This window comes from Pinus tabuliformis, chromosome J (genome assembly GCF_031772625.1).
Source record: "Pinus tabuliformis cultivar Carrire ecotype Pingquan chromosome J, CPIR1, whole genome shotgun sequence".
In the NCBI taxonomy this organism is placed as follows: Eukaryota; Viridiplantae; Streptophyta; class Pinopsida; order Pinales; family Pinaceae; genus Pinus; species Pinus tabuliformis.
In genome coordinates this window covers 1,007,456,755-1,007,475,746 of record NC_142295.1, presented here as the reverse complement: position 1 = coordinate 1,007,475,746, position 18,992 = coordinate 1,007,456,755, and the positions used below count along the sequence as shown (strand labels likewise).

Sequence of the window (18,992 nt, the reverse complement as noted above, 5' to 3'; positions counted from 1 at the left end):
AGGTTTTTCCTTCCGGGGAGTTTCCTAAATTGCAGGGGAGAAAAGGAAATGTTGGATTTGTGCTGAAGGCCAGAACTTGACACAATTCAAAATCATTGCCTAGAGCTACTTTTCGAGAAACTTAATGACAACAATCCTCATCTTGACAGTAGTCCTTTGGAGACCCCACCGGTTTGCAAATACTGACATTGTCTTTACTAAATTTCCTTTTGGATAAATTGAAAGGACTAGATGATGTACTCGATACCCCTCCTTTTGGTACACTTAGGATTTGAGCTTGAGCACATATGAGGTGATGTGAATATCATGTCCTCCGAGAGGGTTTCCTCAAATTAATCAACCAGTTGGATAACATCCTCCATCGACTGTAGCAACATGGCATAGATGGCACCAAGAGTTTGTGTAAACCCATCAATATATATGTATGTATGTATTTAAGGGCGACTTTTCGTGAATCTCATTGCCATGAAATTCAAACATGAACCTGCACTAGGTGACTTAGGTACTTGGTATGTCAAGTACTTCATGGTACATCAAATTATACAAAATTTGCATCCCTTGCACTTGGATATGCATAGAGGTAGCATATTCCCTCAAGGGACATGCAGAAATACCCACTTGTGGCACTCTTTTTTGTGTTGAGATCACAAATAGAAAGAGATAAATGAAATAAAAATGCCATCTCAAAAACCTACAGTTAAAAGAGAAAAGAACAGCACTAAAGAAGTGGGCTATGGCTCAACCAAAAGTGCACTAAAGAGAGAAAGATGCCCAAGCATGAGTGTGCTATACATAAGATGCACAAATGCACTTAAAGAGAACTATGCCAACCACAAGAGAATACCAAGGTGTAGTACCTACAGGCTTTAAACACTTGTATTAGAGAGGTTTAGTTCAATGTTCAGAAAAGATGATTTACAGGTTTGAGTTGTGTATTTATACACAACTCAAGTAGGGCATCCAAGGGTTCAAAGGTGTAGTACCTACAGGCTTTATTAGAGAGGTTTAGTTCAATGTTCAGAAAAGATGATTTACAGGTTTGAGTTGTGTATTTATACACAACTCAAGTAGGGCATCCAAGGGTTCAATGGCTCACTCTCTTATTTCCCTTTATAAAAATAGGGGGTTTGGCTAACTCATTGCTCCCTCCTCAAAGTGGTTATGGCCTACTTTACTAGGGCAAATTTGCTAAGAGGGTGATTGAACCTACGTATCAAATTTGACTAGGTCAGCGTTAACCATAACCTAGTATTACGAGTTATAATGGACTTAGTCATAATTAATGCCTAACCAAGTGCATTAATGATGCAATATGAGATGGCCATGGCCACGTGAAGATCATACCATTCTCAACAATTTGAGGATAATTTAAAAAAAAGGCTCTAAAACTTAATTACTAGTTTTTCACCTCTTTCTTCTTGGGTCCACCAACCCTCCTATACTCTATAAACCCTAAAATAACACAAAAAACTTATACCCTAAAATAACACAAAAAACTTACAGTGATTATTTTCTAGTGTCGGTTTGTCATTTTGTTGTTGTTGGGCAGTAGTTTAATAGCTGAAAACTCATAACAGTGAATTTGCAGCATGCTTTCATTGGATTTGACACTAAATAGTCATTACGCTGATAGGCATGTCTATTTTGGAATAAGGCTTCCAGAATTTTAATTTAATTATCAATAATTATTAGGGGGATGGTAGGGACTTAACCTCCATGAAATATACTAGAATATTCATAGTAATATACATAAATCAAAAGTTGAGATTTATCTCGAAAGTAATTATGCCCTTTTTTCTGCTAATTAAATTGATTAATTGAAAAACAAATCACATATGAACAAGTGTCATGTAAAGGAAGTTATGGTTTTTTGGGCATGTGGTATTGATAACCGTGACATTGTAACAAAACCTATTTATAGATGAAGAATCTCCACGGTAAAGTGGGGATAAGTGTTTTGATGTTTATTATGGATTGATGCCTATCAGCATTTACAAGTTATTTAATTTATGTGGCTCTGCTATTTGGTATGTGGTATGTGTCATCATTCATCTATGTATTATTAATGATTATTAATAATATTTTTATTCAAAATTTTAAAACTTTTAATATATATATATATATATATATATATGGCAAGGTCCCCTATGTCTTCCCCCGCACTCCCTTGAATTTGTTTTGGGGATCTATAGATGCATCAGGTATGCATGTTCACAGAACATATCCGTCTCCCCTTGTACCTATGTTCCCACATACTGGAAACCTGGTGTAACATAGGTATTTGCAGTTGAAGAAGAAACTCTTTTGGCAGCCAACTACTTGTTATGAAAGAATTAGAAGTTTTGATGTGAAATGAGCATCAAGTAACACATGCCTTGTCAATTTCTCTTCTCTTCTTTCCGTACCATTGGAGAGAAGGTACTGGTTGAAAAAATTACATTAAAAAACAATTTATTTCATTGGTTTTGCATGATTTATTTGCAGATCTGCAATTTTTTTGTTATAGATCCATAGTGGTTGATTGAAGATTTATGGGGTTCAACTCTGACTAAACATTCTTACTTGTAAATCTGAATTTTACTTGCTATTGTCAAGTGTTTAGTGGCAAAAATGTGAGTAAATTCTGCGATTTCAGTAAGTGCCTTTTGCAGATTTGAAGGCATTTGCAGGGTATACTTGAAGAATTTTGGTTTCAGATCACCAGGGATTCCCTCTGAGGTTAGAAAGCACTAATTCAAAGCAAGGACTCTGTGAGATGACATTGGCACTATCTCTACTTTCCCCTTAATTTGGTTCGAGTTTTGAGGGATGAACGTAAGACATGTTTTTTGTTCCTGTTAATATCTTGAGTACCTGGAACATGGTGCTTCGATCACTCTGGTCAAGTGAGCACGACTTACATAAAATATCTTTCTTTAATAATTCCCTTTCTCCAGACAAGAAAAGAAATGGCAGTCATGTGAGCAATGCTTGATGAGATGAAGAGGATCCTAATTCAAGTACATTAACCCTGTGCATATTTCACATATGCAAGCCCATACGTTAGCTGTGATTTGCACGGTTTTACATTAGATGAATGCTTCTTTTTGGGCATTTGGAGATCTTAATGGTTGCGACCGGAAATTTTGCATCGACTCAATGTTTTTTTGACTATCATTAAATCAAATTGGCTACCCTTAACTAATGTCATTCCTTTGACTTTTCTTTTGTTAGTTTACTTAAACTGGAACCCTAAAATTTGTCACCCTACAACTGTAAGTGTATGATTAACTCAAATGTGACATTTAAATACAGTTATCATTACAACTCACAGAAAATACAATGAACCTGATTGACTGTGCTTGTCAACTTGAGAGGGAATTACACGCAAGACTGTTCCGTCAAAACTATGGTCTTCTTCTGAATGCATAGTTTTAGTTCACAGTTAGTCTTACAATGATCGAGATGAAATGATTTATTGCAGTGCATTATCTTGTTTGATGTTCACGTACATATTTTGAAAATCAACTACAATAACATTGGTCCAACTTAGATTTTTTTTAAAATAAATGCCCAATCAGTATTATTGGATCTTTTTTAGGTTGATGCCTCCTTCAATGCCTGGTGTATACCAACAGATAGCTCTTTTAGTGTTTTTCAGAAAGCTGGCGAAGTCGATGACGATCCTTCTGTAAGTACATCAGAAAATTGCAAAATTAAGTCATTGCGATTCCAAGCCATTGTGCATAGGCTTAAACAGGCATTTGAGAAAAGATCCAAGAATGAGACATTTTGTAACAACGTTTGCTGACATTCCTTCAAAATTTGTAGATAATTTATTTTCTTCCTGGGAGAGAAGAGGCTGTACTTGATGATTTTGTGAGGGATGCAATTCGACTAAGCTGTTCTACACAGGTATATTCATTTTAGCCTTTTTTTACTCATTGTTTTTGTTCATATTTGTTCTACTTAATGATTAACCGTATCCAACTGACTGCTTATGCTATACTAGGCAACATGTTCAGATGCATGTGAGAAATCGGGACTTGGCAAAGGGGAATGTATGGGACAATTCTATTTTTTAAGATTTCTCGGTATTATTTGCTTTCATGGATTAATTCCTTGTGTGTTTATCTAATTAAGCCCTTTTAAATCTGCTGTCATTCCATATATGCTTGCAGTTGATTATGAAAAAAGTAATTCAATTGACAAGAGATGGCTGCCCATATTGAAGGCAAAGATAAATTGACATGGATCCCTACAGGAAGGTTGTCATTCAACTTACAGTATCGAAAAATAACGCGTCAAGTTCAGCAATGGTATTCCTCAAGGTTATGTTTTCAATGTCTTAGTTTCTCTGGATTAATGTTTTCAATATTCATAATTTCATATAACTTCTTCAACACAATTCGAGAAGACACATGTTCACAGGCCCTGACACATGTTCACATGTCCTGTTCTCTAACCACAGAATTATATTTCAAGAGCAAGAAATTGGAAGAAAGTTTGATATCGTTAAACTCATAGTCTTGTCCTGGCCCTATAAGGCTTGGAGCTTATGAAGCCTAGTGAAATGTATGATACAGTACTACTTTGGTTGTAAACATTTGGGCTATAACACTGGAAGTGGTCAATTGCGATTTATTTTGGTGGACATATTTAGTTCATTTGGATTGGAAATTGGTTGGAGGAATATCCGAAACCTCAATATGTATTCAGGAAATGGAGTCCCACCTAACATTCTATCTTCAAATTTGAAATTGAGGAATTAATAGTTTATGTGGAAATTCGTCTCAAATTTTTAAAGCGATCTGCTACGAGGAAACAAAATGAAGTTACATGATATTTTTTCACGAAGGTTTAGTTCTGATGCTCACATCAAACCATTTCAAGCATAAATTAGAATGGAAAAGTTGATGATATTATCAATTATATTAAAGGATTTTTTTTACACAGGGTGACATGCTTTAAAAAGGGCAAGTCGATGATAGAACTGTATAGCTAATATTTCAATGTAGTTCATCTTTTGGTGTATATAACATAAAAGTGTTGTATAATTTTGAGGGTCATGGGTAATTATTTTTGTTAATTTTTTAGGGTTTTGTGAGGTTAACCTCAAGGAGGGTACTCAATATCTTATATCAGTCTAGATCTGTCTTAATCCTGGATTTATAAGTGTTGAGAGAGATCAAGTTTCTTGTGTTTAAACTTCTTTTATAAGGCAAATTTTGAAGAAAAGTTTGCATATCAAGATATTTGATCCTTCTCGGTGTTTGATAGATATGGGGTTAAGATGGATCTACATTTGTTATATGTATGTATGTCTGTACCATGTATCAACCCGATGCTGAGCATGGAAGGAATTACACTTGTCCTTCATTTTGAATGACACACCTACATATAGGAATTACACGTCTTTCATTTTGAATAATACACCAATAACATGTTTCAGTAATACAAAATTTTGTGAGATTGTAATTTTTCATTGTCTTCGTGAGATTGTATTTTTTCATCATTTAAATTGCATTTTTGAATGCATAAATGGAATCAACGTCTTGAAATTCCATTGCGCAATGCTTTGGAAAACCCTTTGGGCACTTGTATTGTGTAGACTACACAACTTTAAGTTAGAATTAATGCTTACATTCCATATGTGAAAAGTTGGTTTGTGAGTTGGTGTTGGTTGAGATATTCTCTCAACCTCTCCTCTTAAATTAGGAACAAGTTAGATCTCATAACAAATTATGAACTATTGTATTGTGTAGACTACACAGCGTTAAGTTGGAATTAATGCTTACATTCTATATGTGAAAAGTTGGTTTGTGATGCAGACCCAAATTTTGAGTTTGCTTAAAATCCGAGAGTTCCCAAATATGCTCCCTTAAAGGCGCTTCCTTCAACCCTTGCTCACAGTCGCTTACGGGATTATAAATCCCTTTATAGCCCTATATATATATATATATATATATATATATATATATATATAGATATATATATATAAAGGCTTCACGACACATTCATAAACATATGCCCTAATATTTGTAGTCAAACTCGACTCATATATAGTGGGGAATGACTTAGCTTCCATCCCCATGCTTGCGGCCTTCGGGTTCTAATAGGCACGCAATGAACCATTAACTCGACCATTTTCTTTCTAATATTTGCTGCCTTCCTTTCCATGTCGCCCTGTTCATAGAAGCCCGACGCGATGGAATAATTGAAAGAGTTACCAAATAATGTTGTCGGGGTATAACCACTGGGCAAGACCCACGACTCTCTTAAGTTCTTCGCCTTGTTTCATGTATAAATAAAATAAACCAACTTTAATGCTTCTGACCAATCCTTATATATACTGTAGCATTCCCCTTTGCTATGCCTATAACTTTCTAGAGCCAATCCTCCACATCATTGCTTATGGCCCCCTCTTTAGATAACCCGACGCAATGAAAAGGGCCTTCACAACAAGTTGGAGAGATTTTGGCCTTGGTTGATCACCTATATCTTGTGTCCTTTGTATTATTGTTCTTTATGGTTTTGTAGTTGTTTGGTGAAGATAATACTAATAATAATCAAGTGAACGAAGAAGCTAATCAAGTTAAGGAAAAATACATCACAAGTAGTTATCAAAGTAAGAGAAATCACCTAATCTAGTCGCCCCTAGATTTCTCAACATGGTAACAAAGCTAATGTGACAAGACAAGGAAATGCAACTTAAAGGAGGACACTCAAGCGCTGAAGCACAAAAACATCATCATGAGCATCAATCATCATGGACCATTCATCCTCAAGGATCGCCACATCTCGAAGAAAGAAGACCTCAAAACCCTAGCTCATCCAAAGAAGGGTTATTCACTTGAAGCATTTTGGAGAAGTTCACATCATCATCATAAAGAAAAGATCTATAGGACCCTACCTCCACTCAAAGAAGGACTATTCATTGAAGCATCTTGAAGTATCTACATCCAAGGGAAGCAAGAAGAGGCATTGTCATCATCATCAAAGAATCAAGGTGATCTTCCTCTCTTTGAAGGATCACTTTTGAAGGAAGACATCTTCATTAAGAAGTCATCTTCTAGTATCAACATCATCACCAAAATCAAGAAGGCATCAAGTTGAAGATATTGTCATGAAGAAGCATCTTCACTTGACAAGTACCTTTATATTTATCACTGAATCTGCTATCAAAATGACTTCATTTTGCAAGGAAAGTGAAAAATTGGTTGGGTCATCAAACTTTCTTGCATGGAAGAAGATGACATATTTGATCCTCATAGAAAATGATGTCCTTGAACATGCTAAGGGATCAATCACTACGCCTCCAAAGGAAGAAGCTCAAGCTCTAACAAAGTATATGATAGGGGAAATAAGGGCTCAAAGGATTCTCATAGAATCCATCAAATTTCCCCTCATTCCGTATATAGCAAAGTTAGAGACATCAAAAGAAATATATCAGAAGCTATTAGAATTGTTCTCTGTAAGTACTGCTCGAGAAATGATATCATTGACAAATGATCTATACAAAATAAAGATCTCAAAGGAAGATGGAATAGCCTTATACTTTATGAGGGTATCAGAAATAAGAGACCAGCTACAAGAGTTGGGAGAAATAATGTCTGATAAAGAAATGACCACCATAGTGCTCAATGCACTACTAGAGGAATGGGGCAACTTTACATCAAGCATTTATGGAAAGAAGGAAGTTACCCCATTTAGTGAATTTTGGTCATTGTGTAAGATTGAAGAAACCATGTTGAAGGAAAAAATCAATGTAGGATCAAATGAGCAAGTTCTATCATTTTCTACCATGGCTAGGAAGAAAGAAAAGTTTGGAAGATTTGGTCCTCAGAAAAAGAACAAGAAGGATATGTCGAAGATCCAATGCTATGGTTGTCATGAATATGGGCATTGCAGAAGAATTGCCCTAAACCCAAGAAGGACAACAACAAAATAGGAAGGGGAGAAGCCCATATCATCGAAGAAGTGGAAGAACTTGAAAAGAAGAAATCAAAGAAGCATGAAGTAAGAGATCTACTATGATTGAGATAATCTCCTCCATTAAGCTCTTTTCAGTTTTTGTAAATAATAGCTTTCATGTTAGGAAGCATTGTAAGTATGATAAGATGCATCATATTAGGAAATGGCATCATGGGAGAAGCATAGATTGAAGCAAGAGCTCATTATAGAAGCTTGAAAAGGATAACTGAAGTAGAAGTCTACACAGATGTAGCAATCATCACATAAAGGAAGTAGCTCGTGGTAACCTCATTGAAAGCATGTATAATGCATATGGTTGAAAGAAAGTCATCTAGCATGATAGAAGGAATTCATCATACATCATCATCATGAGAAAGGAGCTTCTATCGGATGAGGATAATCTAGATCCTCTATTGGAATCTTCATTAGAAGGTTCACCTCTACTTGGAAGAAGCAAGTGTCTCGCTAATCATTCCACCTTGTGTGGGATACATTGTTTAGAAGGATGATGGTATGGTGACAAAGGAGTGCAACATGACAAGTTGATTGAAGTACTCTCAATCAAGGAAAGGAAGCTGTTAAAGGAAGTCTAGATGACCAAAAGGAGGAAAGAGGTATGTATATATTTGATAGATTAAGTCATGTCATCATATAGTTGCAGATAGCATGAGAAAATCCTCTATCTCAAAGCCACCAAAGGAAGTCTAGATGACCAAAAAGGAGGAAAGAGGTATGTATATATTTGATAGATTAAGTCATGTCATCATATAGTTGCAGATAGCATGAGAAAATCCTCTATCTCATGAGCACGATCAAAGGAAAGGATATCTCTTCCTTTGAAAAATGCATGAAGGCATGGTTCACATATTGGCAAGATAAAATCAACATAATATGTCCTCATATGGAATATGAGGTGGTTGACAAAGATAAAGGAACTATGGATGAAAGTTCATGGGGAGCAATATATGAAGAAAGAAAGAAGAGATTGTGAAAGATGCACCTATGGTAACGTAAGAAAAGGGAAGTCAACATCTGATGACTAGAAGAATTGATCATGACATTTCTATAGAGAAGAAGACCATGTGTTATAGACATATTTGGGCACTGCAACCCCAAACTCATATGTCCATAAAATAAGAACTCCTTAAGTCCCTAAAAGTGTTGCTTCATACCCTAAAGGATCATGGTCAGCTGATTACATCATTTCCTAGAAGTTCCACCTGAAAAACCACTTAGAATTGGCCAAAACTAGACCATACAGACTGCTCCATGGGCAAGGTGCGATGCATACTAACTACCAAACTGGTCAGGTGCGATGCATATTGAAATGGCCTTCTGTGGAGTGCGATGAGCGAGAATAGACAAATGGCAGAGACAATTTGCAAGGTGGATGATCATGGAATCTTCCAGAAACTTCTCCTATGACACTTGCCTCTTTGAATTCGCCCAGGGATGAGTAAGAGATCAATGAAATCTCCAAGTGGAACCAAGAACTATCAGTGGAATGACACTAATAAAAAACTCAGAACTGACTCACACCCTTGCAAGACATCTATAAATGGATCCCTCATCTGAGAGATCTAGAGGCTGGAATTTTGTATTTTGTAAGGAAGTGCTATTGGTTTATTGGTGAGAAGAGACATTGCATTGTTGGGTGATTTGCTTGTTCATGAGGTGAAGAGGGCTTCTACAATTGGGAGGATGATGCTGGATCAGACAGCTGGGTTGTAATCCTCTCTTACATTACTATTAATAAAGTTCTTTGAGTTTTCCTCCATATAATCGTGTATTTGTGAATCTTGTTTATGAATGCAATTGTATGGTCAATGTGTTTCTGATTCTGCATTGTTTATGATGTTTTAGATAGAGATGCTTTGATAGTTTGTTGTTACTTTGACTCTACAAGTACTCTTTGAAGCGGGACAAGTAGGAGAGGAGTAGCAAATTCTATCGAGGAAAGGAGAAATCAAGCTAGGATCAAAGCGGAAGATCTAGATTGGTCCTTTTTTCTTCTCTTCCATCTATCACACTTAAAGGAACTCTTAAAAAGCTTTCATTGTTTGTTTCTAAGATAGCTACCCGTCTTAGTGGGACTAGCAGTTCGAGTCGACACTAGTTTTCCCTGAAACAAAATGGCGACTCTGCTGGGGAATGAATAGTTTGTTTTGTTGGTTTATTGTTTGCTTTATAAACTACAGACGGAGCGTGAAGTTAGCCAGCTAGCCTTCGAAATGCCTTTGCTATACAATTGCGAAGTAGATGAACGCTGCTTCAGTTAATCTCCGGGTTGGTTTATGAACTGAACATCTGACTTACAAAGCATTCTAAGTGCCCTTGTGGTAGCTCAGAACCTCATAAGATCTTACCCCTATGCTTTGTTTTTACTGTCCATCATTACTCAGCCTAAATCACTGAACTTAGCTGCAAATTTTGAGCAAAAACCAAGCTCAGTTTCGCTCCCTAGTCCATCGCACTGTCTGTAACTATGCAACCTGGATGCATCGCACCTCCCGTGTGTTGCAGGTGAGATGCATCCCTGTTTCCCTGTGTTGCAGGTGCGATGATTGAGTGATACTGTTTTCTTCTCTGAAAGTTGGTTTTTTCCTCCTTGTTTTCAGCTTTATTCAGTAGTTTTGCTGTACATGATCAGTACCTTCTTGCTGAAACCTTCTTCCTTCACATATTTCAGCCTCCATCAGTTAGGAATTGTAAATGTTTTTGTGTATTTGTCAATCATTTACAGTCTTCCTTTGTCGAAAGTAGCCTAATTGAATTGTCGTTTTTTATGCAAGTGTCGTAATTGTCATTTTAAATCAAAAGAAGAGTGTCGTAAAGTCTTCCTCTTCTAGATAGTTGATTGTACTTTTTTCATTGTACTTGATTTGAGTTATTAGTATTTGAAGTGTCATTTTATAGTTTTCATTTCGAAATCGAAAAGTGTCGTCTTAGTCTTCCTTTCGTTTTGAAAAGAAATTATTAGAAATGTCGCTTTGAAAAAAAATAATTCAGATCTGTGCTTAGATTTCTTTTTGGCATTCACACATTAAGAAAGAAGAAAACAAATACATGCATGTGCATCTGCATTTTGACTGCATGCGAGATTTGATTTAGGAAAGTGCATTTAGTGTGTGCTCCATGCTCTCTATTGAAAGAAAATCATAATCTTCTTTCCTTTGTAGCTAGGATTTTCATTGCTAAAAGAACATAAACGACTATTTATCATTTTAGATTGCATGTTTAGGAATTTCACATCTACATCACGTGGTGAACCTTGAAAGACAAACTTCTAAGCAAGATCAATTCTAAAATAAACTTCAATGAATATAAAAACGCTTTGGAACCTAACGCAACACATCTAGAAGTCTAGGCTAGAGACGTGTTCCGGCGTCGTAAGACCTGGTAACTATTGTTTTTATCGAAGGTTGGGTGATTCCTCCTCTTTGATACAACAAGTGCAAGTACGGACTTGTGCTCGCCGTACTGTCGAGTATATATTGGGAGACCACAATAGGCTGATATCTTTTATCCTTAGAAAGCCGTTTCTGCCGCCCTATCGATTGTAATGCACTGAAAACAGCATTCGGGAAGATTGACTGCCGTACATAAGTCCTTGGTAATTTCTCTATCATTTATCACCAAGGTGTATTTTGCAGTTTTACGATCGATTTGGTAAACCCTCTGTTTAGATTTCCAGAGTAGTGACTTTCGTTCCTTTTCGACTCCTTAAAAGAAAATGTCCATCTGAGCACTTGTCACTTCAAGCTCATTAAAAATCGAAGGCGACTAGAGTCACCTTTAGCTTTTTCTCGACTCTTAAAAATTGAAAAAGCAAGTTGCGTCAAAGTGTCTTAAAATTCATTTAAATCGGAATAACATTTTTCCCCTTTAATTTTTGAGTTGATCAAGTAATCCACAATCGTGGAAGAAAGTCAATCAAAACCCCGTTGTTCGCGAAGACTAGCAAGTCAATCGTCTTTGACCCTGGAAACGAAACCATCCTGGGCAAAACAGTCTCGTTTAACTGAGTCCAATTCACTTGATTTATTTGAAACTTGTGTTTCAACATCGTCTTTGACTACAGTTACTCCAATTATCTCTGGTACATCTGCCTTTACAGAAAAAGTTCCGCAGTTATAAGAGGACATTAGAACTGATCCTAGTGTAACGGTAGACACCTCTATTACTGAAGCAGCTGCACCTAGGACTGATCCAGAAACTGAAGTTCACTTGCCTGAACATTTGGAAGTTGAGTTCCAGAATTTTACCCCTCCAGTGTCTGTTACTGCAGAAGCTACACTTTCTTCGGCTCCAGAAATATTTTACGGACCTGGCGGTCTACCTCTTCCACCTGGATTGATGGATATAGAAGAGATAGTAGAGGATCTTCCACCCAGTACTCCAGTGCATTTTGGAACTGGGATCCACGTACATCCTTCTATTACAGAAGTTAGTCCTTGTAGTCATCCTATATCGCAAGTTCTTGTCGAATCGCTAGGAAATCTTTTGGATAGACTAAACATGTTTGAACAACCATCAACATCTAGGATTGTGTCAACTGACACAGCTGCGGCGGAGCTTCCTGCTGCCGTTCCTACAATGTTTGCTGGTATACCATCTGTCCCGACTAGTTATCAACAACAAGCCGGAGTCCACTCAAGGACTGTTTCGACGACATGGTCTGTTCCTATTTCTTCATCCAGAATCTCATCTGGTATTTCTTATGTTGAAACTCAACAAGTTGATCCAATGTGTCTTCAAAGGCCAATCTACCCTTTAAGTACTGGATTGCCACCATATGGGGGGCAGTATGCCTTTTCATTGTTCCCTCCTAGAGAACAACCATATGAGAGTTTACAACAAAATTCAGGTCAAACTGGAATTACATCCAGCGATTGGGTACCAATACTGCCTCAACAACCAAGGGTTGTATATTCAATGCAACTAGTCCATCTTGTGTCGAATATTCCCACTACACCTGCTATTGTGACTGTATTGCAAGTACAAGCACTATCTGTTGTATGTTAACCTCAAGTCTCTCAGGTTGCAATACAACAACCTCTCATTTCAGCGATTCAATCACAGCCTCAGGTTAGTGCCTCCTTATCTAGAGCGACTCAGGCTCAAATAGGTACTATCACTCCGCATATTGGTCAATCATCCAGTATTGGACAACACCAAATGGTTCAACAACCATGGTTGGTGCAATATCAACAACCACAATTTCAGCAATCATACCAAGGATCTGAGCAACAGGGCTTTGTAAGTAATAGGAAACCACATTTCCAAAGCGGTTCTCAACAACCATACTATAATGGTTATGCCCATCAACCTTATCAAAGTTACCAGCATCAAATACATTATGCTGGTATGCAAAGACCTACTGCTCAGGCGATTCCATCTTATCCTGAGTATGCTTTGCCTAACCTAAATCAACAGTTGCCTTTTGTAGCAACTCTAGAATTACCAGATCTAAACTGGCTGACGAATGATCCAATTGCTTACGCCCCTTGGTGGCCTGCGATTCCTCATAAACTTCCCTCTGATATTCCTAAATTCAATGGAAATCTGGGTGAAGATCCATCGAATCATGTAATGACATTCCATTTGTGGTGTTCATCCAACACCCTGAATGATGATTCGATTAGGCTTTGCCTTTTTCAGTGAACGTTAACTGGTCCGACAACTAAATGGTATATAGAATTGCCTAGAGCTTCATTTGATAACTTCAGCACCCTTGCCACTACCTTTTTAACCCATTTTCAGTTACCCATAAGGTACGAAACAGGGACAGAACTCCTTACCAACTTTAAACAAATGATAGCCACTCACATATATGATCATATTCATGAGTGGCGACGTCGTCGAAGAATGGTGAAGACGTATGTTCCTGATCAGCTTTTAGTTGAATGGTTTATAAAGTCATTATTGCCCTCTATTACAGAGGATGTAGCCAAGGGAGGAGTTGTCACTGAAGAGCAAGTCATTGCTCGTGCGCAATATTTAGACTTGATCTATACTCAGTCTGGCACGCTCTATGACAAAATTCTTGATGCTTCTAGACCAGAATTTTCCGTTCCTCTACCTCCTAAATCAAACAAAGATTCTCATGCACGTACGGTTTCTAGTCAAAAAGCAGACGAAGAACCTCCCGCCTCGGAGGTTAATGCCGTGTCAACCGACAAAGGCAAAAATCCTAAGCAACCAGGGGGCAAGAAGAAAGGGACAAACAAAAAGAAGAAACAACAGGATTCGACTCTTGAGAAACCTTCTGGAAACCCTATTGGAAAGAAGAAACTTAATCAACCATGCTTCATATGTGATGAGGACCATTACACAAAAGATTTTCCACATCAAGCTGAAGTCAAAAAGTTTTTCAAAAAGACTTCAAATACCTCAGTGGTATTGACTGATCCATTTCCAAATCCAGAAACTAACCTGGTTGCTAGTGATTGTGCTTCCCCATCCCAAGTGCTTATGCTATCCATCTCAAAATAGCAAAATGATGTTTTGATATTTACAAGGAATAAAGATTATGGAAATCCATAATCGTCGAATAGCAAGGCTACAGAGCAACCCAACAGTTTGACAACAACTTCATTAGTTGTTCCACCAATCATTCCTGAATTAACAATAAAACTGCCTAAGGGAGTAGTACATAAATCGACATTTAATCTTCGTGCTCGAGCAGCACAAAATTATAATATAGTGGAAGATCTGGCCCAATCGCCATCCGCTATGTCGACACTTGAAGTACTGCAGAATTTCCCATCCCAAAAACAGGCTTTGTTATCAGCGATAGGTGGGATTGATCCAGCAGATTCCAATCTAGTGGCCTTTAATCATAAAGGATACGAACCTCAGTTACCAGCACAACTTGCTTTCCTCATACAGTAAAAGCCCTCAACAAAACTGTTCATCGAACAATAATTGACGAGGGAGCATCTACCTGTATTACGTCAATGAGTTGCTGGAAAACTTTAGGATCTCCACCCTTGTCACGATCATCAACGACATTAAAAGCATTCAATGGAAGAACATACACGCCATATGGGATATTAAGTAACTTTCAAATCGAACTGGGGGGCAAGACAATAGAAATTGAAGTCGAGGTCATCGATGGAAACCTTGACTACAACATCCTACTGGGTAGGCCCTGGATTTATGCTATGGATGCTGTTGTGTCAACATATTTTAGAAAGATTGCATTCCCTTTTCAAGGCGGAATCACAATCATTGACCAATTCACCTTCCTCCCCAACAGTTCTCAAGTTATCGGAAGCATTCCTTTGATCCATGGAAGCTCTCAATTGCTTCAAAATATCGGAGTAGGTCTCCTAAAAGACCCTTCCTTAATGGGTACTTTTGCCCTTCCGCCTCCGAGTAATCTGGCAGAAGTGGCCACAGTGGAAACCTGTCACATGATATCTTCTACATCATCAAAGATTAAGAAGAATTCCGAACATTTTGTTAGCATGGATCATCGCCAGGTGTTGCCCCCAAGCCCCATAGAATTGTTGTAGCAATCAATATTCTAGGCATGGGTGACAAACCCAAATCAACGCTCGGCAAGCGTTTGGATAGATAGGTCTCTAGAGTATGGTACCTCTTCTCATCCTTGGTTTCATGTACATTCTACAGACGAAGGAATTATTCAGTCGATGATGATAGGAGAAACACTATGGGAAGATCACCACCATCATTCCTGATGTTATCACTGACAAAATTTCAATGCCAAATGTCTTACATTTGTTTGATGGTAAAGGTCGGTGCTAGTCTAAGTTTGAGTTTTTGTTTGCCTTAGAGTCTGGGTCTTATGAGTCAACTATGTATTCTCATTCATCACCGGTCATTCTCATTCATCCCCGGTCCCATAGCCATGTGTCAGTTTTGTTCAAAAGTTACTATGTGTCGCAAAGCTTTTTAGGTTATTTCGTAGCTCATGAAATAATTTTGAAGTGTTTCCGCAGCACATAAATCCTTTTCAGCAGTTTCACAGCGCAACATGCTTTAAGTGATTTCGTAGCGCATAATTCATATTTTGCATTGGCTGCGCTACGAAATTGGGGATTTGTTCGAATCCATAGCAAATCTCACCCAACTGTCAGACTTATCAGAATCCGCTGTGTTTTAGGCACGTGTTGCAGTTGTTGCCGAGAAGGAGACAAAGGGTTCGCTTGCGTGCCTCAGGATACAGTCTTGACACGAATAGTCCAGTGGGTTCAATTATCTGTTTTATTTCAATGTGGTATTCTGACCTGTTCATGAAACACAATTAGAAGAACAAATCAGTTCAGAGTTTGGGGCCCTAGGGGTTGGATTTTGCCTACTGGAAATGAAACCGAAACCTATAATCAGTGGGCTCAACGCAACAGGTTTCATGTTGATGATGATCTCTATTTCAAGTACAAGAAGCAGGAGGACTCAGTGTTTCTTGTAACACAGGCAGCTTATGAAACCTGCAATACTTCGAATCCTATAGCATATTATGATGATGGTAATACAGTCATGAAGCTTTGCCATTTTGGTCCCTTTTACTTTATTAGCGGTATTCCGGAGAACTGCGATAAGGGGTGTGCCTTTTTAGGTTCTACAGCTATGGGTTGGAGAAATTTCAAAATGGCTTCTCCTGAGGAGGACGAAACAGTGGGAAACATTGTTGAAACCCTAGCCGATGATATGCACCGCTTTTTTTCTAAGTTGGATGGCCGGTTTCCCCGTATTGATGGGACAAACAATGGGAAAAATGATGAATTTGCCTTGCCTGTAAACCTGGAAGAGGAACTGAGTTCTTTGGAGGATACGATCAGGAAATGGGAAGGTTCAGGGTTCAAATTTGCTGGGGTAGGTTCGAATTGGAGCGAGGAGCTGGAACAAGTTTATTCATACCTACGGGCAGTTGATGACATTCAGAGTTTAGTTGATGGGCTCAGCCAATTACCGGATGATGTGAAGAATTTGACGGTTCTACAGAGCTTGGAAAATATTCACCATCAGGCTATGGATTGCCTCGAGGAAGAGTTTAGGGCACTTCTGGAGAAACATAGTAATGCTGTGAATCCAGATTGTGCGTTCGATTCCGCGTCCAGGGCTCAAATGCCTTGCCAAAGCTCTTGTCAATGGAGGTCGCTTCAATGTTCATGTCCGCGCTCCTGAATCAGATAAATCTGGAAGCGGGCATTGCGTATTGGTTCGTCAGACGCTGGTTGCAGGCTCTGTTGGCATCAAAGGGGCTACAGCTTATGAGGTTTCGGTACGAGGATGATGTTTTACAGAAGCTTGAAGCTCGCCGGCGTGCTCGGTTGACAAAGGATAACTACTATATTTCTTGGCATTTTATTGATGTGCCTAACAGTCCAGCTGCTGCAGTTGGTTTCCAATTTAACCTCACTGCAAAAAGACCCGGAAGTGATGAACATATTAGTGTTCTTAGTGGAGCAGTGGATGGAAGAGATGATTTGAACAGCTCATCAATAACATTAAGAGGCAGAGCAGGAAATATATTACAATTCCGTCTGGTCCAATCCTGGAGGTAATCGTATCCAGAATGAGATATATTTCAAGCCAAATTGAAAATCGTATCTGCATTATTGCTCTTTCTACTTCACTTGCAAATGCTAAGATCTTGGAGAGTGGATTGGTGCTACAGCACATGGGCTTTTCAATTTTCTACCTGGTGTGCGTCCTGTACCAATTGAGATTTACATTCAGGGGATTGATATAGCCAATTTTGAGGCTCGAATGCAAGCATTGACTAAGCCAACATACACATCAATAGTTCGACATGCAAAGGAAGGCAGACCAGCTCTAGTGTTTGTGCCAAACACGGAAACATGCACGACTTACTGCTCTTGATCTAGTCACATATGCAAATGCAGATGGTGGAGAGAGATCCCAATTTCTTCAATGTACTAAAGAAGATCTGGCACCTTTCATTGCGAAAGTTAAAGAATCTACCTTGAGTCATATTTTGACTCACGTTGTTGAGTATCTACATGAAGGTCTCAGTTTAATGGAAAAAGAATTGGTCACCCAGCTGTTTAGTGCAGGGGCAAATTCAGGTGTGTGTAGCAAGCAGTTCAGTTGCTTTGGGTCAATCTGATTATGGATACACTTGGTGCTTTGGCACTGGCAACAGAACCTCCAAATGATGAGTTGATGAAAAGATTACCTGTAGGAAGAACTCAAAGTTTTATCAGTAATTCTATGTGGAGGAATATAATTGGCCAAAGTGTCTATCAACTCATTGTATTAGCAGTTTTGGAGATGGAAGGAATACGGCTTCTTCAGCTACATGGTTCTGATGCAGAATCAATTTTAAACACACTGATCTTTAATACATTTGTCTTCTGCCAGGTGTTCAATGAAATAATCTCTAGAGATACAGAGAAGATAAATGTATTGCGTGGCACATGTGTATCGCCATGGAAGTTTTGTACCAAGTTCAGGACCATGAAAATAAGATACCTTGCAAAAAAGCAAAGTTGGTATTCAACACCAAAATAAGCATGATAAGGACCTTTTCAATCTACTTGAACAGTTTTTTAGCAATGGTAGCTGTGTCACTTCTGATTCAGATATTAAAGGACAAGACAAATCAGGTGCTCCTTTCTCAGGCAATGAAATTGAAGATAAGGTATACAAACAGAGTAGAGTCTAAGACTGTGTTTTAAAAAAAAAAAACTCAGCAGTTTCGTAGCGCGCTACGAAACTGCTGTAGGTGATGATTTTAGCACAGATAGGCGGTTTTGTATTATGAGCGGGAATTTAAAAGGGAAACGCCAAAGGGTATGCAAGACATCAGCTGGAGAAACAATAGTCAATCAGATCAAAACAGGTGGATGCTTTAAAGGCTTGAATATTCAAATCCAATTTTGGATTTTTGTCATAAAGTCCCTTTATCACTGTTCAAGAGGTATCAAATGATGTGAATACAAGGAACTTTTGCCTGCACACATGTCCATCAATGAAGCTCACAGCACATCAAGAACGTGGCAGTGTTCCATGTTTTGGGTTATTAAAGGCTAGAAACATGCTTGGTA

At 38.2% G+C, this 18,992-nt stretch overlaps 1 protein-coding gene across 7 annotated transcripts in view; it reads left to right on the top strand.

The window, feature by feature from the left end:
- Nucleotides 1–4,836, top strand: part of LOC149230260 (E3 ubiquitin-protein ligase, putative (DUF177)) — a 178,090-nt gene extending 173,254 nt beyond the window's left edge. For 2 of the 7 annotated variants that reach the window (XM_089378925.1, XM_089378921.1), the window contains 5 exons: nucleotides 3,641–3,670; nucleotides 3,811–3,894; nucleotides 3,992–4,040; nucleotides 4,161–4,310; nucleotides 4,451–4,836. In XM_089378925.1, the coding sequence (XP_089235051.1) occupies nucleotides 3,641–3,670; nucleotides 3,811–3,894; nucleotides 3,992–4,040; nucleotides 4,161–4,228 (231 nt within the window). In that variant the 3' untranslated portion in view covers nucleotides 4,229–4,310; nucleotides 4,451–4,836. Of the gene's footprint in view, nucleotides 1–3,580; nucleotides 3,671–3,810; nucleotides 3,895–3,991; nucleotides 4,041–4,160; nucleotides 4,311–4,450 lie in introns of all 7 variants that reach the window. The other 5 variants (XM_089378924.1, XM_089378919.1, XM_089378920.1 and 2 more) reach the window with 4 other exon arrangements.
- The last annotated feature ends 14,156 nt before the right edge of the window (nucleotides 4,837–18,992 follow it).